The sequence below is a fragment of the Corythoichthys intestinalis genome, chromosome 2, assembly GCF_030265065.1.
Source record: "Corythoichthys intestinalis isolate RoL2023-P3 chromosome 2, ASM3026506v1, whole genome shotgun sequence".
Lineage (NCBI taxonomy): Eukaryota > Metazoa > Chordata > Actinopteri > Syngnathiformes > Syngnathidae > Corythoichthys > Corythoichthys intestinalis.
In genome coordinates this window covers 52980316-53006652 of record NC_080396.1, presented here as the reverse complement: position 1 = coordinate 53006652, position 26337 = coordinate 52980316, and the positions used below count along the sequence as shown (strand labels likewise).

The 26337-nt window shown below is 39.1% G+C and overlaps 1 protein-coding gene across 1 annotated transcript; it reads left to right on the top strand.

Annotated features, from left to right (window-relative positions):
- Positions 1-304: 304 nt before the first annotated feature.
- samhd1 (SAM domain and HD domain 1) lies at positions 305-24761 on the top strand. The gene is made up of 16 exons (XM_057830004.1): positions 305-664; positions 750-816; positions 11583-11661; positions 12037-12197; positions 12873-12988; positions 13081-13151; positions 14007-14159; positions 14230-14330; positions 14409-14517; positions 18841-18932; positions 19034-19149; positions 19954-20099; positions 21026-21121; positions 21225-21329; positions 21438-21575; positions 23979-24761. Exons 1-16 carry the CDS (start codon positions 484-486, stop codon positions 24099-24101), a joined length of 1854 nt encoding a protein of 617 aa, XP_057685987.1. The 5' UTR covers positions 305-483; the 3' UTR covers positions 24102-24761.
- The last annotated feature ends 1576 nt before the right edge of the window (positions 24762-26337 follow it).

The following is a 26337-nucleotide window of genomic DNA, read 5'->3' as shown; positions in this document are numbered from 1 at the left end:
AGTACTGTACTCTGAATATCAAAGTTTCTGAGTATGTGAAAGCTATAAACCGGAAGTGGCATATAGTATTTGGAAAAATTAAAGTCTCCTGAGCATACAAAATTACCCGATTTAAAATCCCACCCGTCACTCGCAGTTTGTGGCATGCATACGTTCAACAGTTGAAAACTATTATGCTATCGCACACATACTTCTGAGTTCCACCGCCACGACCGGATTTCAATTCAATCGCGGCTGTGAGAACCGCCAAAGTGTCTTAATTTGAAAATACTAACCGGACACCAAACACTATGTAAATCTTTAGAGTTAGCATGTCGAAACGGAGAAAGGAAACCGGTGTGTTTATCTTCAACGCCCGGTTCTTTTAAGCATGAGAAGTCGCTTTGATCCTGCTGTTGCTGTTGCCTCTTTCTTGGTTTCAATTGAGCGTACCCTACTGCTTTGACAAATCCCAGATAATATTGCTAATTGGTTTACAACAACATGGCGAGCCGTAAACGAGACTTGGCGACAGCTATGAGCCCTGGAGATTGTTTCCAAACACCGGAGAAGAAAGTGTCAGTAGACCAAATGTCAGATTTGGACGTGTCCCAATGGGGAATAGAAGAAACGTGCCTGTACCTACGAGAAGAAGGTCTTGGAGAGTGGGAAACTGTATTCAGAAGTAAGTGCCTTTTGGTATTGCTGCTATAACTGTGGCTTGGAACATACATGCTGGTATATGTCAACAGCAATGTTTTTGTCGTCAGGACAGAAAATTACTGGTGTCGTGCTGAGATACATCAAGAAGGATGACCTGGAAAAGATGGGCATAAAGTAGGCTTTTTTTTTTTTTTTTTAAATTCTATTTTTGTTTGTTAAAACGCGGTGCTCAAACAAAGTGTTCATTTTGCCTATCAGTCTGTCCTGTTATGCCTTGTCCTATCCCACGAAACAAACCAATCACTAGACTCAACAGTAGGGTGACCATGACAAAGCCATAACACAGATGTTGGGGGGTGGGATTAGATATACTGTATAGCTACAGCTGTTGAATTTCCTATATGAATAATAGTTGTCTAACATTTTTCACCAATTACCACACATACCACTATAACTCCAGAGTAGGAGTGAAACCCCTGGGCACTCCCCGATATATGATTTGCGATACAAGGCACACTCAGGGGTGAAAGTGGGCCAGAACGGTCAGGAACGCAGTTCCGGTATAAGATTCAGGGCCGGAACGCTGTTCCGGTACAAGGTGCTTTGATTCCAAAAATATGACGGCAACTGTAAAAACGCTATGTAAAAGAAAAAAAAAATGCTAAGCTGCCACACATGCATTTCATCTCCGAGAAGAAAACAATCCACCAACATAAGATTTACATACACAAGTGTTAATAACAAGCATAATGAAGTGCTTGTGTAACGTAATCCGTTTCCACCGATATTTATTATTTATTTTATTCCACGGACGGCATGGAGGTTTCCCCAGGTGCTGCAGTTATCTGAGTCTGACGATGATGAGTCACCCCAATGCACACATAAAAGCAAAATGGACTCATTAATCCGTTCAAGTGTCACATGTGATCAGCAAAGATAGTTAGCTCTGATTGGTTCAAATGTGCATGTTTTCTGGAACAGCAAAAAAAAAAAAAAAAAGTTTGTAGAATTGATGCGACCAAAAAGGGCAATGCAACGGAAAATGGATCAAATCTTTGAAAGCAAGGAAAGAGTTGAGGAGGCTTATTTATCATATTTAGTTTTATTTGCTCTGATGGGGAGGTTCAGAACATCTCAGCTGTCAATGTGCAGTTTGGACTTATATTTTTTAATTTATGCTGGGCTACTTATTCATTTCCTTATGATTTAAAAAGTCAATATTTGCGCAATCTTCAAAATATATTCAATTTCACTCAGCATAATATAAGTCATTTGTACTTATTTTTCTGAATGTACAGTATGTTACTTATATCTTTATTGTTGAGAAAAAGGGAAAGCACATGGCAAGGCAAATTTATTTATATAGCACAATTCAACACAAGGCAATTCAAAGTGCTTTACATCACATGAAGACCATAAAAATCACATTTAAATCAACACAACGTAAAAACCAAGACAAAAGATTGCATTTAATCACAGAATAAAAATAAATCAATAAAAATAAAACAACAATAAAAATAAAGCAAAAACTACTACTACTAATAATCATTGAAATCAGCAATGGAGATAAGCACAAGAGGAATAGAAGGCAGGTAGGTTGAAATATATAGACAGTTATGGATATGCAGTGCCGAACAAAAGCGTTTTTAGCCATGATTAAAAGGAGCTAACAGTTTGAGCATACTTCAGACGTTCGGGTAACTTGTTCCAGAGGTGAGGAGCATAATAACTAAATGCTCCCTCACCCTGCTTGGTTCTTGTTCTTGGAACATGCAGAAGACCCGTTCCAGACGACCTTAGGGGTCTAGATGTCTCATAGGAATCTAACAAGTCAAGCATGTATTTTGGTCCAAGGCCATTAAGTGTTTTGTAGACGAGCAGTAGTATTTTATAGTCTATCCTTTGACTCACTGGAAGCCAGTGTAGTGATTTCAAAACCGGTGTAATGTGGTCCAGCTTCCTTGTATTTGTGAGGACTCTGGCTGCAGCATTCTGTACTAGCTGCAGCTTCCTGACTGATTTTTTATCAAGACCTGTAAATATACCGTTGCAGTAGTCCAATCTGCTGAAAATGAATGCATGCATAAGTTTTTCCATGTCTTGTTGAGTCAGAAGCCCCTTAATTCTGGTTATATTTTTTAGGTGGTAATAAGCGGATTTAGTGACGGACTTTAGATGGCTATCAAATTTTAGGTCTGAGTCAATAATTACGCCAAGGTTTCTGACTTGATTTGTAGCTGTAAGGGACATTGTGCTAAGTTGGCTGCTTATCTTTGACCTTTCCTTTTTTGGCCCAAAAATGATCACCTCTGTCTTCTCCACATTTAACTGGAGAAAATTCTGGCACATCCATTCATTGATTTGATGAATGCATTTACTCAGGGAGACTAAGGGACTATAATCATGTGGGGACACAGAAATGTACAGTTGTGTGTCATCTGCATAGGCGTGATAGGAGATGTCATACTGTTCCATTATCTGAGCTAACGGAAGCATATAGATGTTAAATAAGAGTGGTCCAAGAATTGACCCTTGAGGGACTCCACACGTGAATTTGGTTCGTTCTGACTGATAGTTTCCAATTGACACAAAGAAATCTCTATCATGTAAATAGGATGTGAACCACTGAAGAATAGTGTCAGTAAGCCCTACCCACTGTTCCAATCTGCTGAGTAGTATGTTGTGATCAACCGTGTCAAATGCGGCGCTGAGATCCAATAGTAGCAGAACAGATGATTTGCCTGCATCGGTATTCCGACGAATATCATTTAGGACTTTGATAAGCACGGTCTCGGTGCTGTGTTGTGGCCGAAATCCAGACTGAAATGAGTTAAAAAGATTGTTTTGCATCATAAAAGTCTGGATCTGTTCAGACACAACCCTTTCGATAATTTTCCCCAGGAATGTCAGATTTGATATTGGCCTGTAATTACTAATGGTTGAGGCATCCAGATTAGTTTTTTTTTAGGAGAGGTTTTATTACTGCAGTTTTTAAAGTCTGAGGAAACTCTCCTGTTTGGAGGGAAGTATTTATAATCTGAAGTATGTCTGGGGCTATGCAATGAAAAACAGTTTTGAAAAAGTTTGAAGGAAGGATGTCAAGGCAGTATGTTGTGGGCTTTAATTTCGACACAATTTCTGTTAAAGTGGCATAGTCCAGGAGGCTAAACTGTCTAAGATTGACGTGGGGGACATTTTGGGAGGCGTTTAGTGTAACATTTGTTAATCCGGAGTTGCACACAGTCTGTCTAATCTTTAGTACTTTGTGTGTAAAGAATGCTGCGAAATTATTACAGGACACCTCAGATGCCAATTCATGAGGTATTGATGCTTGTGGGTTTGTCAGTTTGTCAACAACAGAAAATAGTGTGCGAGTATTGTTGGTGTTTCTACTAATGATCTCTGAAAAGTATGATTGTCTAGCATTTTTCAGTTCCTGGTTGTATTTGCGAAGACTCTCTTTGTAGATATCATAAAAAACTAGGAGTTTGTTTTTTCGCCATCTGCGTTCTGCTCGTCTACAAACTTGCTTTTGTTTTATAGCTAGTATGGCATTTCTCCAGGGTGACCTCTTCTTTCTTGACAAAGTTTTTGTCTTAATCGGGGCAATAGTGTCCATTACAGTCATCACACTGGAACTGAAACTATTTACAAGTTCTTCCACTGGAGCTATTGTAGGGGTTAATGATGAGGCATAGGCCTGTGTGAATAACGCACATGTGTTATCACTTATGTAACGCTTCCTAATAACCTCTGTTTCCCTTTTCAGAGGATGGACAGGGGTGGTCATTTTAAACATAATGCAGTAGTGATCAGACAGAGCAACATCATTCACTGTGACCTCAGAGATGTTAAGACCTTTGGATATTATTAAGTCCAGTTTGTGCCCTCTGTTATGTGTTGGAACTGTGACATGCTGAGATAAACCAAATGTATCCAAAATATTTAAAAGCTCTCTAGCACATCCTTCTTCAGGATTATCAACATGAATGTTAAAGTCACCCACTAAAACAACACAATCAAAGTCCATGCAGACGGAAGACAGTATTTTGGTAAGCTCATCAAAAAACATTGTGTTATACTTCGGTGGTCTGTAAATTGTTACCAAGGCAGCTCTGCAAGGGCTTTTTAGCTGAATGACAATATATTCAAAGGAATCAAACTGACCACATGAAATATTCGTGCATTGAAAACTGTCCCTGATCAGACTGGCAACCCCACCTCCTTTCTTATGGGTTCTTGGCACACTAAAGAAATTGAAGTTTGTGGGGGTTGCCTCAATCAGAACTGTCGAACTCTTATCTTGATCTAACCAAGTTTCTGTTAGGAACAACCAGGGGCGTGTCTAGGATTTTTTTCTTGGGGGGGCCAAACAGGGTCACAATCTGTAGAGGGGTGGCATATTTTACTGTAGGGGTGTAACGATACAAAAAAAGTCACGATTACCTCGGTTTTGGGGTCACAATTCGTTTCAGTGAAGTACAGGAATAACGTGTTAAACCATTTGCTTGCTCAGCATGTTGTTTATTAAAACAAAACTCACATGATCACAGTAGCACAAATCAAGGATTTGCTTCCTCATGAATGATTAAAATCCTTACCTAATCACCCCAATCATGAATGAATACCCTCTTGAATATTACTGCAAATGTAGTGGCAGCATGCAATCATGGCCTATGTAAACTGACTGCAGGCCAGCGTTCAATACAGCACTGTATTGAACCTAACATTCGATTGCGAGCGGTTTGGTAAATATACATGTACTTTTACACCCCTATTGTATTGACATAAAATGGTTTAAAGTTTCCAATGACAGCTTCTGATTTTAGGTGATGACATTAATAACCAGTAAACTAGATTACAAGTAATGACTTCATCAGGGCCGGCCCAGGCCATTTGGGGGCCCTTAGCAAAATAATGCCAAGGGGCCCATATTTTTGGCCCACCATTTCATCACAGTGTACTGTGAAACCCATACATGCAATCCAACCCATACGTCCATATTTTGTATATTAATCAGATTTTGTTACATTGCATACTTCAAACTTCTCACCCCAAATGATTGTCAGTACTTACAGTAGATGGTGCAAAACCTTTTTCTAAAAGAGGAAAAGAAAGAAGTTAAGGAAGAACTTTTATTTTTTAAGCTTTTAATGAAGGATCAAAACTCACAAAAGTCAAATAAAGCAAACTGTACTAAACAAAATAGAATATAAATTAAACAATTTCACAGTCTCACAATGTACTGTACAGTCACAACCAGTACAACAGTACACAACTGTTGTATAAAGTGAAAGTCAAATATCACAACAGCAAACAACAAATAAAGTATATAGAGTCCGATATTGTACATATATTGAAACAAATGAATTGCACAAACAGAAGTAATGACCAACTTACTAACTAAAAGCTTCTTTCAAGTATAAAGTGCAAAAAATGTAAACAGAGGATACTTAAATAAAGAACTTTTAATCAAGTATCAAAACTCAAATAAATAAAGCAATTTGTAGTCTACAAAATAGAATATAAATTAAATTTCACAGTCTGCACAGCTTCCTTCTTTTTGTTTGACACATTTTAGCACAATTTTACAAAAAAATAATAATAATAATAAAGTGCTATTGCCCCAGAGCAAAAAAGTAATAATAATAAAGTGGGGGAATCATTTCACACTAATGTGTATTTATTTTAGATGTATGCGCCTGTTTCCATGACTGTGAGCAAAGCGTTCAACAAAGTCATCTAGGTTCAGCAACCTTGATACAGCTTATGTTTTAGGTCATCAACATCACAGTCATACAGACGGCCAAAACGTAAAACTGTTGCTTCCTCTAGAAAGCTTTTCCCCTTAGGGTTAAGAGCTTGTATACCCTTCATTATATCACAGTTGTTTTCACTGAATCGCCTTGTAAGTTCTGCGTTCATATTGTCAAGGACTGGGTAAAATACAGCCGTCCTGAACTTCTCTTTGTCCCCATCCTTGGGCCTACGATGACCTACAGTAGACATTACAAGATACTCACTAAGCCTGGAGCTCCCACGTTTCGATCTTTTTTCAACAGCTTCAACTGCTATATTACAATGCTTTGCTGTGTCGATGGTCTGATGCCATAGCTCATCAAAACAAGATCCAGCTCTGCAGCCCTGTAGGGTGTCCTGCAGTGCATTTATTAGGTCCACAGCCCTAGCGAGATCAAGGGATGGCGCTTGCAGCATATCGGAGAGACACTTAGCATCACCAAGAATCTTTTTCATCACTACCAGTGTTCCAATAAATGTCAAGTCTATCTGGGTAAGCAGACCTCTTGCTTCCACAGATCTTTCACCACTGCTCTCTTCAGCCATCTCATGAAGTACACGCAAGGCGGCTGGCAGTCTGTCCAAAAGGTTTTTGCAGGCAGAATACCTGCATGCCCATCGTGTATCACTCAATCTCTGTAGTTCTCTGGGTGCCTCTTTATACATGTCCTTCTGAACTGACAGCCACCTTTCATGAACATATGAGCCTGACATATACACATACAATTTTTGCAGCAAAGAAAAAAAACAGTCAACTTCAGGCACAGCCTTCACTGAGTCAACAATTACAAGGTTGAGACAGTGTGCATTGCAATGAATGTACAAAGCATATTTTGCCTCTGCTTTGATCCTGGCTGCAACCCCACTGCACTTTCCTGACATCACTGCTGCACCATCATAACCTTGACCTACAAGATGTGGTTTATAGTCAAGGCCATACTTCTCCAGACACTGTACTATCTTATGACTGAGTCCTGCTGCATCTAATTCACTGGCTCTTTGGAAATCTAAAAAGCTCTCGTGAACCGCACCATTGTAATAGTACCTTAGTACTAATGACAGCTGCTCCTTTTTTTTTAAGATCTTTTGTTTCATCTGCAATAACAGAAAAATAATTGCTTTCCTTAACTTCCTTAATTATTTGTTCACGGACCATATCTGACAGACATTCCAAAACTTCATTTTGAATGGTGTTACTGATATACTTGGCATTTCTTGCACCATTCATTTTCTTTTCAACCAGAGCACTGTGTTTCGAAATCAATTCCATCATTTCTACAAAGTTTCCTTTGTTTTGTGAACTATCACTTTCAACATGTCCCCTTTGAGCAACATTCTGCATGGCTGTAAACCGAAGCACTTCTGCTACTGTCTTTATGTACATCCTGTTTTCTTCAAATTTTTTTTTGTAGGCTTTGTCCAAAGCCTCTCGTATAGAGGAGTCTTTAATTATATTATTCTTGAATTCACTCCATGCAAACATGGCATTAACATGCCCTTCTGACTGCTCATGCATTTTAAACCCCCCATCTTTATACATGGCTTTTTTCCAATTCGAGTAGCCTCCTTTGGCAGCAAAAGGTGTTTCGGGAGTATTGGGCAAGCTAATGTGTCTACATACAAAACAATAGGCAGAGTCCTGATTTGTTGAATATTCCAACCATGGGAAATGTTGGTACCATGAGCTGTTAAAGGATCTCTTCCTCCCTGCTTGCACTGTCCTGGGATACATCCTCAGGTATGGCCGTGTTGGTCCATCGGCTGGGCACCGTGATATATCTAGGAAAAAAAATATATATTTTTTTTTAATTACTGAACGTTTTTATGCAATGATAATAAATTGTAAGTGTTGTTGTGACCTAATCCTGGGTCAGCAATTAAATAATGCACCCAACTGCTTCATCCATATTTTTTGTACAAGTTTTCCTTAATCTTCAAACAAAACTAGAAGTTAAATACCTGATGACTGGGACGATGTGGAGAGCGGAGAATGTGGAGCCTCGTCTGTGTCGCTGCCACTTTCACATAAAGACGCTTGTGGATCCTCATCTGAATGGCTGTCACCCTCACTGATGAGAATCTCTGACCACACAAAGTAATATTCAATTAATGCATAAACATGAGGAATATATTTCAACTTGTTGTCTCACAGATAAGTACACATTTAGAACTATTAATTTTATGATATATTTACCTGCTGAATGCTGTCCTGAAGAGGATGCTGTAGCCCCACTGTCTCCAGCAGCTGATCTTTTTTCTTCTTGACAATAAAGAATGTCTCAATGTTTTGAGATCTCTTCATTGTTCTTTCCCTAATCTGCCCGAGAAAATGAGGCCACAATGCTCAGGCATTTATCATGTGTCATGTTGAAAAAAACTAAAATCACAGCAAACGCAAACAAACTCAAGTGAAAATTACCCCAACCAAGAAAAAGGCAAAAAGAAAAAAAACTACCAAGTTCTAATCAGTTAAATTCTTTCAAACGATTTGAGCTAGTGTTGCTAACATTAGCTTCTTAACTTCAGCTACACAAACGTTACCCAACCACCTGTGACATGCCTATACATTAAACACTAACATTCACATTTTTTTCCACAGTTTGGACATTCTCACTTACCTCAATTATGAATGGTGTTTAACCACCGCCGTGGTAGTGTTCTCCAGAACAATATACACACCAAATTGTCCAACTTGGTCTGTTGTGAATGCATGATATTGACGTTCCTGTGCATCCTATTCGCCTAAAGTCACGTGAATGAGGAAAAAGTATTCGATGGGCTGCTTCCTCCTCGACGCCGAACTCAGTCGCAGAAAGTTCAACCAAACTATCTCCTTGGCGGTGCGTTAAATTTGACGAGCTACAGTCAATTTGGCGTCATCGCATCGCCCCGACGCGACATGCGTGACACGTTCACATTGACTTTCATGGGAACCCGCGGCGCGACAAGCAAATTAAGCGGCCGGTGTGAACGTAGCTTTACTGAGGTGGTGGTTGGTTGGGGGGGCACTTAGGGTGGCCAACCAAATTTCAGGGGTGGCAAATGCCACCCCCGGCCACCCTTGTGGCCACGCCTATGGGAACAACATGTCAAGGTTATGTTTGCTGATAAAATCATTAATTAAGAAAGATTTGCCAGCTAAAGATCTAATATTTAGCAGAGCCAATTGGAGATGCCAGACTGGATTCACTGGTGAGTTTTGGGAATGACATACTATGCTTAACAGGTTGGCAGAGTTGATTGAACGTTTTTTATTTCTCACCAGTCTAGCCCTTTTTTTGTTGTTTATCACCACTGGGATTGTTGAGCATACATACTGTACTCCATAAGGCCCCGGCTTTTGCTGGGACAGAACAGTCTTTGTAATGTTGTCACAGCCTGGACCCGGTGCACATCATATTGGTGTCGCAAACATGGCTTCCTCCATAGAAGGATAATACCGTGTAGTTCCAGAGTTGTAGTGCTTTGGCTTTGCCCCGAGAGAATTCCAGGGGAGGCTGGTTGGTTTGTTGCCATCTTCCCCTGGCACCTGTCGGGTGTGACAGGTACAGGGTGGAAGCGAAGACATGAACTTGAGGAGATCAAGAGACTGGTTAACCTTGCTATCTAGATCCATGGAGTCCCAATCAGGTTGACTCATTATTCCATCCAAACTAAGTCGTCGGCGGGGTGGCTTCCGGGACTGTGGGGATTTAGGCCTTGATGAGGCCTTAGCCTGACTGAGTCGGCGGAGTGGTGGCGTCTTGGAGTGTGAGGATTTGGTGCTGGATGGGGCCTTATCCTGGAGTCGGCGGCGTGGTGGCGTCTTGGAGTGTGAGTATTTGGGGCTGGATGGGGCCTTATCCCGGAGTCGGCGGCGTGGTGGCGTCTTGGAGTGCGAGGATTTGGGGCTGGATGGGGCCTTATCCTGGAGTCAGCGGCGTGGTGGCGTCTTGGAGTGTGAGTATTTGGGGCTGGATGGGGCCTTATCCCGGAGTCGGCGGCGTGGTGGCGTCTTGGAGTGCGAGGATTTGGGGCTGGATGGGGCCTTAGCCTGGAGTCGGCGGCGTGGTGGCGTCTTGGAGTGCGAGGATTTGGGGCTGGATGGGGCCTCGACAGCAGAGGATTGCACGGTCGGGTCGTTCTCCTCCTGTTGAGCTGATGGAGCCACTTCTTGAGTCTCGTCTGAAGGGGGTCGATCACCTGCTACCAGGGTCTCCTCCCGTTGAGGCAGTGGAGCCTCAGCAGAGGAGGGTTGGTCACAGCCTGGCAGGGCTGGCTTAGTCACTTCCCCTTCAGCGACTATCGGCTCCATTTTTGGAGGAGACATTGATTCTGCATGCACACTGTCTGATTCAGCACTCATCCCAGCCACCATGTTTATCCGATGTTTTGGGACAGCTTGCCTCCTTTCCTCGAGATAAGCAGACTGTCTGTGCCTCAAGAGATAAAACATGCTGCTGCTTAGTAACCGCACTCCTGACTTATTTAGGTGAACGCCATCGTTCTTAAAGAGATGCCTGCGCCCTGAAAATATGTTGAAATTGTCAATGAAGTACATCGATTGTCCAGCGCATGTTGCTTTGCTTTTTACAAGTAAATGTTTACGTTGACTTCAATTTGATATACACCCTATGTTCTTAAGTAGTTAAAATTGAGATTTGGCATTTAATTTGTGAGGAAATGAGGGAAAATAAAATTAGGAGATGGAGGTTAGGGTTATTGGTGTTTTTGTTTTATTTTACAAATCATTGAAAAAATAAAATTTTGAATGAAAATCTGTTTTTGTATGTGTTATAGAAATAACTGTTCCAAAACAGTTGTTTTTGCATTTCAGTAGTTTTAGGAGGTTTAGGGGGGAAAATTTATTTTATTGTTTGCACTGTCATGGACAATATGTTAAAAACATCTGTTATCCTCACAGGCGGACAACATTTCTGTAGATAATACAGAAAGACTGTTATTGCAACATTCTGGTAAACAAATGAGTGTCTTTCATAAACTCATTGCCTGCCATTGACAACGATGGACTTTGAATGCAAATCAGAGCATTTTTTAAAATAGTGCATGAAAGGGCTAACTGCCTCTTGTCACATTTTTTAGCTACATTTTCAATCACTTTTGAGTGTTTTTTGTTTATTTAAATTTTTTCGTGTGTCAAGGCCTCTTGGTGACCAACTGCGAATCCTGCACAGCCTGAGGAAGTTGTGGCACTTAGAGGAGGGCCCTCAAACAAATAAGGTACATCTTCACACGGACTTAAGGTAAACAAGAAATAACCTAACCAAAGAAAAGCTTTGTCATGTTGATTAAACCACAAGGGCGAAGAAGGATAAAAAAAACAATGAAATACTGACACTAGGAACATGAAACAATATTAAATAATTCCATTGATTCTGTGAAATCGAAACCTTAATGTGAATGTCTGTACACCAGATTTTCTTGGTAAAAATGACTCATTTAATTGCGTTCCTTTCGTCCAGGCCAAACAGTTGTTTAATAAATCATCTCAAACTGTATTACAAAGAAAGAAAAACTAGCAATTAAAAGGTCATATCCAACTCACGATGTTTCATGAGTCACTGATTGTATGATTGGTGTCCCACCTTCTGCTAGGTGTTTAATGATCCCATCCATGGGCACGTGGAGTTGCACCCACTTCTTGTCAAAATCATTGACACGCCTCAGTTCCAGAGACTCCGAAATATCAAGCAGTTGGGAGGGACCTACTTTGTTTTCCCTGGAGCCTCCCACAACCGCTTTGAGCATTCCATCGGGTACATGCATGTGTGTGTGTGTGTGCGTTGGGTGGTGGGGGTGGGGGGGTCTGTGTGTGAGTAATGTCACTGATTGTATTACTCCTGGATTTGTCAAAATATTACATATAGATTTTATTGATCCCGAATTTAAGATTTTTCTCCACCTAACTGTGTATAGAGTACATGTCATCATACAGTACATAGACAAGCTCTACATACATATAGTTGTTAATGGTCAATTTAATATTTTTCACAAATGGATAGTATTGCTCTGTCCCCACGAGGCCCATTATTTTTGCGCATTGATGAGTTTTGACAGTTAGCGATTTTGAATACTGTCTGAACTAATATAACAAATTGGAGACTTAAACTGAAGCTTTATAAAGCCTCTTCCTCACTTTACAGGAGCTGTGCAGCATCATGGTGTGTTAAGATTGAATGCCCGTATTTTTTTTAGAGAGTAACAAATGAAAATAGGTCATCTTTTGGGTTGATATTGGTGTTGTCCAGTTTCTGATATCTATATCAGGTAATATAAATTGCTAACTTGACAACAATGACTGTGCTTTTGGAAGCTACCCCTCTTTTTATTAATGCAAGCAATGCATGTTAGCGTTGCACTATGAAATAAAAATCCTTCTGACCAATAATCTCTATGTTGGTCTCAGATAATAAACATTTTCTGTGTTCCAGAGTGGGTTACTTGGCAGGACACCTTGTGAAAGCACTGAATGAGAGGCAGCCAGAACTTCTCATTTCCCAGAGAGACATTCTTTGTGTGCAGATTGCCGGGCTCTGTCATGATCTTGGTAGGTTTGGCCAGCACACTGGGTGCGGTCTATTTCGGTGTAAATGAAAGTGAAAGCAACCAAGCGAATGACTCTTGCATTTTCCCACTCAGGACATGGGCCTTTTTCACACATGTTCGATGCTAAATTCATCCCCAAAGCACGTCCTAATATCTCCTGGAAGGTAACTTCTTATCTAATCTGATATTATTTCAGTTGTCCTGTAACAGAAGCCGAAAAGAGTCTTCGTGTTACCTCAGACATAATCTTGCCATTGCAACAATGAAGTACACATTTAGTTTTCTGATGCTACTAATATAGCATTAGTACATCTGAAAATAAACATTGGGATTGCAGTGTGGTTCATTGATAGCAACACATTTTTTAAAAACATTTTAGGAGTTATTAGGCCACCCTACTTGTTTCAGTCTGCCTTTAGTTCCTAATGAGGACAAGCGTCATAATAATGAACAGTAACATTGCTGAAAGTATTTTTATGCATTTTTAACAAAATTGCTTTAGGCGAAATGTGACAGATTGTGTTGAATGTGTACTAAATCTTATCTTTAATAAATTGTAGGGCAATGATTTGAACTGTGGCCATTGGCCAACTTTGTAACGTTAGCAACGATATCTCGTTACTCTGTACTTTTGACACGTGCAATTAAAATATATGTGTCTGTTTATTCCAGAACAAATAATCTCTATAAAGCAATATGACTAAGGAAAAATGTGATTAGAAATAAACCCTATTATATACGTATATCAAACAAATAAGACGGTGTTTTCTTCCCTTTAAGGGGTCTTTTTTAATTCATTCAAATTCCTTTAGTCAATATGATTCCAAAAGAACCCCATCAGAGTCACAATAGTCCTGTCCTCTGTTTTTCATGAAATGCAGTCTTAGCTCTGCTCTCTACTGAGAAACATTCTGGTTGTAAATGTTTAACACTGAGTTGCAAAAATCCTTAGCTGTTCCTCCTTCTCCCATGCCTAAGTAGTCACTATTATTAAAAAAAAAAAAAAATCCAATTTTCAGCATGAGAAAGCATCACTTGACATGTTTGACCACCTGATAACCAAAAATGTGCTGGAGCCACTGATGGAACAACATGGCTTGGTTCTGCCAGAGGATCTGGTCTTCATCAAGGAGCTGATTGCAGGACCTCTGGACACAAATACAGCCGAGCAGGTCAAATTAATGTCAGTATCTGCAGCACTTGTGAGGAACAAGGTTAGATGTGTGATGTCTATCTTTACAGTGGTCCTATAAAGGCCGTTCAAAGGATAAGTCTTTCCTCTATGAAATTGTGGCCAATAAAAGAAATGGCATTGACATGGACAAATGGGACTACTTTGCCAGGTGTGACTTTTGTGATTGTGTTGCAAATATTCTGCTCATATTTACCTGAGTTCAATTTGATTTCTCCTGTTTTGCCAGGGACTGTTACAATCTGGGAATCCAGAACAACTCGGACTACCGTCGCTACCTCAAATTTGCGAGGGTGTGTGAGGTTGATGGAGAGAAGCTCATCTGCACTCGTGATAAGGTGCTGGCTGGCTCACAACTGGCTTTTATTTTTTGTATGGTATTGGTAGTGGATCGTTCGTTTGACCAGTAATTCCCAAACACTGTGTCACTGAGTTACAGTGTGATGAGAGACATCATTAGGTTTGATGGGAGAGTTTAATCTTGAAGTTGTTCTGAAAATTATAATGTTGCTTAATTAACGTTTTCTCACACAAAAAAAATGAGATTGACTTAAAGTTGTTGCTTTTCTCTTTAAACTCTCTCAGATTTTAAATTGAGTTAGCAAATTGTGCTAGGGTGATACAGTGCCTTGCAAAAGTATTCGGCCCCCTTGAATCTTGCAACCTTTCGCCACATTTCAGGCTTCAAACATAAAGATACGAAATATAATTTTTTTGTCAAGAATCAACAACAAGTGGGACACAATCGTGAAGTGGAACAACATTTATTGGATAATTTAAACTTTTTTAACAAATAAAAAACTGAAAAGTGGGGCATGCAATATTATTCGGCCCCTTTACTTTCAGTGCAGCAAACTCACTCCAGAAGTTCAGTGAGGATCTCTGAATGATCCAATGTTGTCCTAAATGACCGATGATGATAAATAGAATCCACCTGTGTGTAATCAAGTCTCCGTATAAATGCACCTGCTCTGTGATAGTCTCAGGGTTCTGTTTAAAGTGCAGAGAGCATTATGAAAACCAAGGAACACACCAGGCAGGTCCGAGATACTGTTGTGGAGAAGTTTAAAGCCGGATTTGGATACAAAAAGTTTTCCCAAGCTTTAAACATCTCAAGGAGCACTGTGCAAGCCATCATATTGAAATGGAAGGAGCATCAGACCACTGCAAATCTACCAAGACCCGGCCGCCCTTCCAAACTTTCTTCTCAAACAAGGAGAAAACTGATCAGAGATGCAGCCAAGAGGCCCATGATCACTCTGGATGAACTGCAGAGATCTACAGCTGAGGTGGGAGAGTCTGTCCATAGGACAACAATCAGTCGTACACTGCACAAATCTGGCCTTTATGGAAGAGTGGCAAGAAGAAAGCCATTTCTCAAAGATATCCATAAAAAGTCTCGTTTAAAGTTTGCCACAAGCCACCTGGGAGACACACCAAACATGTGGAAGAAGGTGCTCTGGTCAGATGAAACCAAAATTGAACTTTTTGGCCACAATGCAAAACGATATGTTTGGCGTAAAAGCAACACAGCTCATCACCCTGAACACACCATCCCCACTATCAAACATGGTGGTGGCAGCATCATGGTTTGGGCCTGCTTTTCTTCAGCAGGGACAGGGAAGATGGTTAAGATTGACGGGAAGATGGATGCAGCCAAATACAGGAACATTCTGGAAGAAAACCTGTTGGTATCTGCACAAGACCTGAGACTGGGACGGAGATTTATCTTCCAACAGGACAATGATCCAAAACATAAAGCCAAATCTACAATGGAATGGTTAAAAAATAAACGTATCCAGGTGTTAGAATGGCCAAGTCAAAGTCCAGACCTGAATCCAATCGAGAATCTGTGGAAAGAGCTGAAGACTGCTGTTCACACTCTCCATCCAACCTCACTGAGCTCGAGCTGTTTTGCAAGGAAGAATGGGCAAGAATGTCAGTCTCTCGATGTGCAAAACTGATAGAAACATACCCCAAGCGACTTGCAGCTGTAATTGGAGCAAAAGGTGGCGCTACAAAGTATTAACGCAAGGGGGCCGAATAATATTGCACGCCCCACTTTTCAGTTTTTTATTTGTTAAAAAAGTTTAAATTATCCAATAAATGTTGTTCCACTTCACGATTGTGTCCCAGTTGTTGTTGAGTCTTGACAAAAAAATTAAATTTCATATCTTTATGTTTGAAGCCTGAAATGTGGCGAAAGGTTGCAAGGTTCAAGGGGGCCGAATACTTTTGCAAGGCACTGTATATGTGTGCCATTCCATCAAAACTGGACACCTCGGTCAAAATTTAAACTTTTTTTTTTTCTTGATTGTGCGTTTGATGAACTCTCCCAAATTGTAAAGATATTTGAAGTCCAATTAGAATTGGTGAGGTAATAAAGCAATTTCTCATTCAAATCTGAGAAAATAAAAAAATATCCATAACATTCGCAAACAGCTAACTTGAACTGTGTTCTCAATGCTTTCAATGGGTCTACTTACAAAATGAAGGTCACATACAACTGTTGGGTGCGAGCCTTTAAGTAAAGTTTATGAGGAGATAATTTATTAGTGAATTTAAAAAAAATAAAAGAGTGCACAGAAGGGACTGACCTCTATTTTGACACTGCAATAAACGTCTGTGTTTAACAGTATACATTATTTTGTGATCGTTGTTGCTTTTTTTTGGGGGGGGGGGGGGGGGACCATGAAATGATGGTATTGTAAAAAATGCACTTTAATGTCTTTCTGACATCAAAAAGACTTAGGCTAGACTCTTGCATAGTTTCTAAACGCATAACAATACGCTAACAAGAATAGTAGAAATAAATGGTACAGTGTATTTTTATAGAAGCTTTGAAAGAATTCAAGGATACTTAAAGTGCCTGTGACACGAAAAAGCATGTTTATTTCATAATACAGTGTATTACAGTAATACAGTGTAATACAGTATTTTATGCCCCTGAATGATATGGGCCGCTTGGATGTGTGTGGAAGCGATCGCTATTTTTATTTAGTTTTTTGAATCCCGCGCCATGAAAATGAGTGACTTCCGGCTTCGGTCTTGCATTGAGGAGGAGGGCGCTGTGACGTGTACGGTAGAAGACGTCCTCTTCACGCTACAGTGTACTGTTGTGTATGAGGACGAAGGATTCAGCTGATTTTGCGGATTAATACGTTTATTTTTCGCATCACGCCAGCCAAACGGCTGCAGAAAAATCATTCTGTATGAGGGAGAGGCGTATGCGCCTTTTTGGAGTTTCAAAAGGTTCCCATTCACCGTGGATATTTACTGTGGGACCATTGGACTGACGAGGAAGTGAGTAAACATCTTGTTTTGTATTATGTCAAATACGAATACAGCGATTACAAAGTAAACACTACAAACTTCCTTTAAATGAAGGACTACTTACGTTTGATCATTGATAGGCATGTAAAAAGCTCTCCTAATGGTCATTAGCAGCAGCACGTTAGCTGCACAACAAATCCAACCACCCTCCTCCGGGGAACGAACTGTAAATTGCTCTCCGCCGGGCGGTTTGCCGATCCACTAAGACAATCGACAACCGGGTCGTCATGTCAAATAATCCAGGATAGTTATGTGTGATTTTCCACTTCGAAGACTTTGAAACATCACTCGGTTCGGGTTAGCATGTCGGCTAGCTGTCACGGCTTCTGGTTTATTTACATTCTCCGAAGCCGGGGAAGGGAAATGACATATGTCCGATTTAGGTGTCATAAAATATCGTTCGGGAGGTGCGACAGTAAAGGTGAAGTCGACATTTTTGACCATTATGGAGTAATTTTGCCATGTCGTCCTGAATAAATGCATTTTTATTATTTCATATTCCATTCAGCACAAGACTGTTATTTGTCATGAACATGCCATTTATTTAGCAATTGGGGAAAATACTTGGATAAAAAGAATATCCTGTAAAAATATTGAAGTAAAGAGACAGAAACAATGACATTTTGCCGCTCTCTTCGTCGCGTTTTCCTCGTTGTGAATAGTTCCCCCTCGACGGGCTGACTGGTCCTTCTCAAGCCATTTATATAGCTATTGGGGAAAATACTTGGATAAAAAGAATATCCTGTAAAAATACTGAAGTAAAGAGACAGAAACAATGACATTTTGTCGCTCTCTTCGTCGCGTTTTCCTCGTTGTGAATAGTTCCCCATCAACGGGCTGACTGGTCCTTCTCAAGCCATTTATATAGCTATTGGGGAAAAATACTTGGATAAAAAAATATCCTGTAAAAATATTGGAGTAGAGAGACTGAAACAATGACATTTTGCGGCTCTCTTCATCGCGTTTTCCTCGTTCTGAATAATTCCCCCTTAATGGGCTGAATAGTAAAACCGATGAGCACAGTCTACCGCTGACGTCATCCACCTGTTGGGGATGCTAAAGCCCTATAATGGTAGGCGTGGCTAACCGGCAGATTAAAAGACTAATTTCTCGTCATCTGTGCTTTTCTAAATTGTTGTATATAGTCGAATCGTCTCAAAATATGATTCTAATTCACATAATAATGACATTTAAGACTTTTTTTTTCTCGTGTCATATGCTCTTTAAGAATAGCTCCAAATTGTATGTCTGTGTGAACGGTTCTCTTTGTGGTCTCTTTTACAGAAGTACTTACTAAACTAGATTTTTTTTGGGGGGGGGGCTGATAGGAAGTAGGCAATCTCTATGATATGTTCTACACCCGTAACTGTCTCCATCAGAGAGCCTACCAACACAGAGTGGGAAACATCATAGAAACCATGTGAGTACTTACTGTTTTTGTAGTTATTTTGGGATGTATTGGAAAAAAAGTCGTTCTTAGAAGTTCTTCGACATGATAAGATATTGAATGGGCCCATGCAGGATCACTGAGGCCTTTTTGAAGGCCGATAAGCACATTCAAGTCCAAGGCAAAGACGGAAAGATGTTCACGCTGTCCACGGCCATAGATGACATGGAGGCCTACACAAAGCTGACAGGTTCATCTTTGCCACAGTGTACCATTTGAGATCCACCAATTCTGAGCCGTGTTTGTGTTTGTACTAACAGAACAATATAGAAGCGGTGTAATTGTTGTTGTTCTCAGCCGTCATTGGATAGATTTTGGAATTTCCGTATTGGCCCGAATATAAGACTGATTATAAGACGACCTCCTCTTTTTCAAGACTCAAGTTTGAAGAAAGACTTTTTGAACACCAAATTAATTTTTATACAGAAAATAATTACAGTACATCTGAAACAAATGATTATAACAATATATTTGAGAGAAAAAGCTTTTTGCCTCATTCAAATCTTAATATCTGAACATTAAAATATGTAAACTAAAGTGCAATCACATTCGTAAATGAATGGCTTCTGGTTTTTGAAATGTAAATAAACCAATCTATTGTGATAAAACAAGACTGCAATAACTACATTAACCATCAAAGTGAAGTCTAACTGTAACTGTAGTCTTGAAACAAATCTGAATAAGGAAAAACATTGAAATAAAATAATGCAAACTGGTTAAAGTAGTAGCTGAGGTCTGTCATTGCAGAACATCGCTTCAATGATATCTTGTGCCATCTAGCGTCATGAATGGGGAGAGTAGCTGAGATCTGTCATGACAGAACATCGCTTCAATGATATCTGGCGTCATCTAGTGTCGTGAATGGGTATAATGTCTAGACTGCGAATATAAGACGACCCCCTCTTTTTCAGTCTTATTTCAATGCAAAAAACACAGTCTTATATTCGGGCCAATACGGTTGATCAAATTTTCTGTCTACCCTTCTTTCCTGTAGATAATGTATTTGAACAAATACTGCACTCATCAAAGCCAGAGCTGGCTGAGGCACGGGAGATTCTACAAAACATTCTTTTACGGCGCCTCTACAAGTATTTGGGTCGAACCCAGCCCGAGGACAGCAAATCCCTGAAAGTCACCCAGGTTTGTGTGTTTGTCTCCAACACTTAAAAACACAAACAAAGTAAAAACCGAGCAATGTTCTTCAACACGTGATTGATGTGTAGGGCTGCAGCTATCCATTATTTTAGTAATCGATTAATCAATGAATAGTTAGTTCGAATAATCGAGTAATCTGATAATGAACCTAAAAATTTAAAATACCTGAGCTGAGCCTCAAACGATATGAAAAAATGAATAAATGAGGATGTACGTATGTACAACAAAAAAACAATTGGCTAACTTACATAGCAAAAGGCCGCTAGCTTAAATGCTATAAAATGTTTTTTTTTTTTTTTTTCTTTTTTACAATGCTGTTGACAAATGGTTCAGACACATATTCCCACAAAAAAAAAAAAAACGGCTAAATATGACTATAAACTACATGACAAATGCATTAAAAAACATTAGTTCAAACAAAAACTTAGTCTATGTTGGTCTTAACAGGGAGCAGCAGGATTCAGCCATGTTAAATGAGTTATGTCATATTCACTGTTGCCACTAGTGGGCAGTGGATCCACCCAAATCAATAAAACTAAATGCAAACACTTTCAAAACAAACTATTACAACGATTTTTAATTAAACAAATACTCAAAGCAGCAAACTTTAATTCGAATCTTTTTTTCCAATTGAACTACTTGAGTTAATCAATTAATCGTTGCGGCACTATTGATGTGTCTCAATTTACAGTATATCAAGATTATTTTTTTAAGTGAGACTTACTGTAGATACTGCATACTGTACATAAAATCCAGTGTAATCCAGTCTGCACCCATTAATTTGAACTGTAAGCATATTTAAACTAGTTGAAAAGACACCGAAAGATATTTAGACACAGAAAATGTGTAAGCATAAAATGTATAGAAACTGCCATTGCCAATTCATCAGTGTCATCTGTCTCTTTGCAAAGAAAAAACTTCATGACTGGGAGGCGGACCTGGCTAATTCAGTCCCTAAGACTGGTCCCCTTGGTGTCAATCTACGTCCTGAAGACTTCCTAGTTACTGTGAGTTTCGCACTAAATTTTCTTTCTTATTGCAAGTTTTTTTGTTTTGTTTTTTGCTTTCCAATTTCTCAGTCTCAATTTTTCATATTTACCAACATTTTAGGTCATTAAAATGAACTATGGGATGGATAAGGGGAACCCAATTGACAATATGCGTTTCTATTGCAAGACTGACCCCACCAAAGCCATTCCGATATACAAGGATCAGGTCTGAACTTTAACCCAACCCCCTCCCAAAAAATAAAAAAAATAAAAAGTAGTGAGTGTTTACTTGAGTTACACCAGTAGCAAACACCTTTTGCTGGTTATCTGTCAGGTGTCCAAGTTTCTGCCTCCGCAGTTTGAAGAGGAAGTGATCAGAGTTTACTATAAGAAAATGGATGAAGATGGCCTGTCCGCAGCCAAGAAGCACTTTGTTCAGTGGTGCATAAACAACAACTTCACAAAACCTCCGGTAACATTTTTGTGCTTGTATGTCTGGAACAGTGGCGCCTCCAGAGATTTTTCACAAGGGTTTCTACAGTAGATGGGGACACTTTCGAGTGGCACATCAAAACTACAAGCCACAATTTGAAGATATGATACTGTTGTAGTACTAAACCTGCCAGTAGAAAACTATCAGAAAGACCTAAAGGGACAGACAACATCTTTATCATGTACATCCGTTTGGAAATAATATAGTTTAAAAACACAGAATGTCATTTTTCTGACTGGTAATGTGGTGAAAAACTTATAAATGAAAACCTGTATTACCTGGAAGTAGTTCGTACAAGCCTTAGTGAGGGCAGATATTTTATCAATGTTGATTCTATTTTCGCCAATCAAATGTGAAAATCCCAGATTTCCCGCCCTCCTCATAACTCCAGTCATACCCACTGGGACATGCACCTGATGCACGAATCAATCGGTATGTATGTGCGTGGGTATAACTGATGTCTCGAAATGTTTGCGCTCGTAAGCCCTGTCATTTTCTAGTGTTCACACACTATCTTTTTTTTATACTTAAATTCTTAGAGCTACTGTATTTCGCATAAAGGTCATTTATACTAGTTAGTGTCCGTCCCTTTTAGGAATCTCCTACTGTTACACTGTGGTTTATTCATTTATAGTTAATGTTACTAATGATCTATTGTGTAGACTACAAACAGTACAGTTATCCATATCTACGGCAGGGGTGTCCAAACTTTTTTCCCCGAGGGCCCCTTTCATAAAAATCTAAGTATACAAAGGACAATTTGAAGTCTTTCGACTTTTGTTAAACACTTTATACAGTATTTCGTCATATCGTACAGCAGTATGTATATACAATATGTACACACTGTATGTATGTTCGGGATGTTCCAGATCCGATCACATGGTCTGAAATCGGGCCCAACCACGTCATTTTCAGAGTATCGGAATCTGGTAAAAAAAAGATTTTATGGTTTTAAAAATGTATTTATTTAGTTTTATACAGTACCTCGACATACAATCGCATCGACATATGATCTTTTCGACATCCGATGTAAATTTTGACTCGTCATTTGTCTTGACATGACGACATGCTCGAAATACGACGATTTATGTCAGTGTCGCAAGTTCGTTGTTTTCCCGAAAGGCAGACGCACGGTGAATTTTCTTGAGAGAGAAATCAACATGGCTCCCTAGAAGATTAGTGCAGGTGGTGAAACAAGGAAAAAGGTGATGCTTGCCATTGAAATTAAAAAGGAAATGATTGACAAATATGAGCGTAGTGTGCGCATGAGTGAACTGGCTCGACAATATAGCTCACCGGTCCCACCTCCCCCCACCTTACCTACCACACACCCGCTGACACCTCCCTCGCCAGTAAGTTAAGGTGACAATAAAACGCTTTTTTAAATTTCCATTTATTATTATTATTAATATTATTCTGATTTGTAATAATAATTCATATGTTTTGCTATGTGTAATTGCTATTAGTAATTGTACCTGTGGTATTTATGAAGGATCTAGCGTAGGTTTTTGGGCTGTGGAACGAATTAATCGAATTATAATATATTTTTATGGGAAAATCCCGCTCGACATTCGACCATTTTGACTTACAAACCGGGTCCTGGAATGAATTAAATTCATATGTAGAGGTCCTGGAACGAATTAAATTCATGTGTAGAGGTACAGTACCACTGTATTATTAACTCATTGGCTGCTATTGGCACCAATAAACGTCCAATCAATTGCGTATGTATGTGTGTATATGTATAAAAGCCAAAAAGGAAAAGAAGATATATATATATACATACACAGACGCACTGTATTTTTGTACAATATTTACAGTACCGAAACAAATTTTGCAGAACCCAGGGAAAAAAGTCCAACGACAGCAAAAAAGTCTAGAAAATCGCAACCTTTTTATTGCACTGGATTACTTTTTATATACATTTATTTATGTAAATCAAAATACTGAAATTCCACAGTTTCCTACATTGATTTGTTAATGTCAGGTTTGGACCCCTGAGCTAGTGAAGAGGCACTGTTTAAGTGACTAGCTGTATGTTATGTTGAAGCTGTGCATTGCAGCGGAATGTAGGCCGAACTCAAGTTTCTTGTACGGGCCATATTCAGTGATATTTCATAATTTGCAATGGCTGCAGTTGGCCCGCCGCCCATAGTTTGGACACTACTGATCATCAGTATACGGTACTACTGGCAATGTGGTGGAGACTAAATTTATATGGGGGAGCAGTGGCTATACCTGACCACCCCATGGGGGCGCCATTGGTCCGGAAATGGATAAGTGGTAATTGGCAGTATGTAAATTCAAGTCTACAACATTAGGTGTATCTGTAACAACATTAGGTGAATCTGTAACAACATTTGGTGTATCTGTAACGCACAGGATGGAGATGTAATTGCACCTGAGCTGACTCCACTGAAAGCAAGCTGGCACTGCAGAAAAGAAGCAAGGGATGATGATGAAGATTCGGGATGTAGAAAGGGGGTCAAGTCTCTTTTTAAGTAGTAGGACCGTTGTTTGTAATTTTGACCTAATGGTGAGTCAAAATACGGCTTTAAGGGGTAAGCTCTAAAAATATAATCATTCAGTTATCACCCTAAAACATTTGTTTCCCTAAAGTGAATTCATGTTGTTATACTCAGGGGTTTTAATCAAATTGCAAACTCGGCTACAACTTGGTTTTGTTTTTATCCTTTTAGCCAGGGTTTTAGTTTTTTTAGGTTTTGTTCCTTTGGGATCAGTTAGTTTCACACTTGTGTGAAACATGGACAACCAGAAATGGCCTGTTTAAAACAAAAAACAAAACAAAAAAGATGTTTTTACAACAGCGGTGACAGAGAATCCATTCTTTCAAATTATTGCACAGCCTCAGCATACAGTGCAAATGTTAGAATTGGTCATGTCTCCTATTATTATCAAGTAGTTATTTGTGTTGGTGTGTGCTTTTTATGCTTGCATCTGTCTTGATTTGAAAATTGGTGTGCAATTATTTCATCTCGGTTGTTGTGGATATTTTTTCCTCTAGCAAAAACTAGTTTAACTACATTGCATTTATGTAAACTTAAATTATTTTCAACAGATTTTTTTTTCTTATCTCTCAATATGTAATCCCTGGTTTGAAGAAGAAAAAAAAGCATATATGAAAACCAGTGGTGGTATTTGAAGTGTTTGGAAATAAAAATTTTTTCATTGAAAAGAATCCCTTGTGTAATTGCACCAGTTTCTAACTGTTGTCTCCTCTGGATAACAAAATTACTTGCTTTAAATCATGCTCGTCCTGATTTGCAATTAAATTTTTCCCCATACCCAAATACGTGTCTAGTTTTAAAACTTGTTTTATTTATTTAGTTAGTACATACCTATCAATTTGTACGGTTTCGGCGTAATTTGTACACGGGAGCACTGATTTTTAAATGTGTTCGCCGTACGTTCAAAATCTACGTTTTTCGTGCATTACGTTTTTTTTTTTTCTCTCCGTTCGGATTTTGTCACCATCTCAGCAACGAGACAATGTGCATTACTATGCGTTACTACGTTGGTTGAATGACGCGAGAAAAGTCAGAGACATGGAGAGAGAAGAGTGTTTGTTGTGACGCTGCAGCAAACGCGATGCTAGGCTAGGCGGCTCCAATATTTCCTGACTGTAACCGACAGCCTACAATCTACGCCTAGATATCACGTGTATGTAGAACTACATACGAAATGACAGACTCGGCGGCGTTACTAAAGAGCCGCCATCACCTTAAAGCAGTAGACTTCTCAGAAACGCTCTGTTGTCTTGAACCTTCCTAGCGAACCTAAGTAACTTTTTATCTAAAATACTCCTAAATCGCCCAAATCTTGACTTGAATCTATCTTTAAATGATGAAACTGTTTTAAAACTTTCATATGTCGAAAGTAGAAACGGGAGCAATTTTAACGACTTTAACAGTTGATTCACAACATTAAATGACTTCCAATCATAGCAAAGGTTACTATGTTTTGTTTTGTTTTGTTTTTTAATGAAAAAAAAACATGAAAAGTAACACCAGTTACTTTGCCAAGTAACTAATGACTCTTACATTCAGGTAACTGACTACTAACTCAATTACTTTTTGGGAGAAGTAATATGTAACTGTAATTAATTTTTAAAAGTAAGATTAACAACACTGGTCATAAAGATGTTTAACAACACTGGTCATAAAGATGAAGTCTGCACAATGAAAAGTGACGAAATCTGTGATTTTATTCTGCCAATTTGTTGCCAAACACAATTTGCCTGCAACTATTGCTGATCACTTCTCAGAATTAGCAAAAGAAATGTTCCCTGACTAAAAGATTGCATCGTTAAATTAATTTGTGTGCTGAAGTGCAGCCATCAAAAGACATGATAGAAATTACCAAAAGTGCTGCATACAATTATAACAAAAGTCACTGTTAAATTTTAGTAATTATGATGTAGCTGAAGATATTAATTGTTCTTTGATTGCACCACGTTATATGTTACAATATTACCAATAAATTCATATTATTTTTAAAAATTGAGTTTTATTTCTTATTGCATGCCTTATACTAAGTTGTAAGATTAGTCACCAATTTGTAAGGGCATACGTCACTATTTGTAAGATTGCCAACGACCTTGGATTGACAGGTATGGTTAGTATTTATCCATACAAAAAGACTAAATACATAAGTTGTTTTTGGTTAATCGGCCTGAAAACAATTTTTCTATCAATTGGGATTTGAGTTGTCATTTGAGTTT

Coding starts and splice junctions, on each gene's coding strand:
- samhd1 (XM_057830004.1), top strand. CDS start 484: ATGGCGAGCCGTAAACGAGACTTGGCGACAGCTATGAGCCCTGGAGAT. Junction 14,518..18,840: donor TCATCTGCACTCGTGATAAG/GTGCTGGCTGGC, acceptor GGGGGCTGATAG/GAAGTAGGCAATCTCTATGA. Junction 20,100..21,025: donor AATCCCTGAAAGTCACCCAG/GTTTGTGTGTTT, acceptor CTCTTTGCAAAG/AAAAAACTTCATGACTGGGA.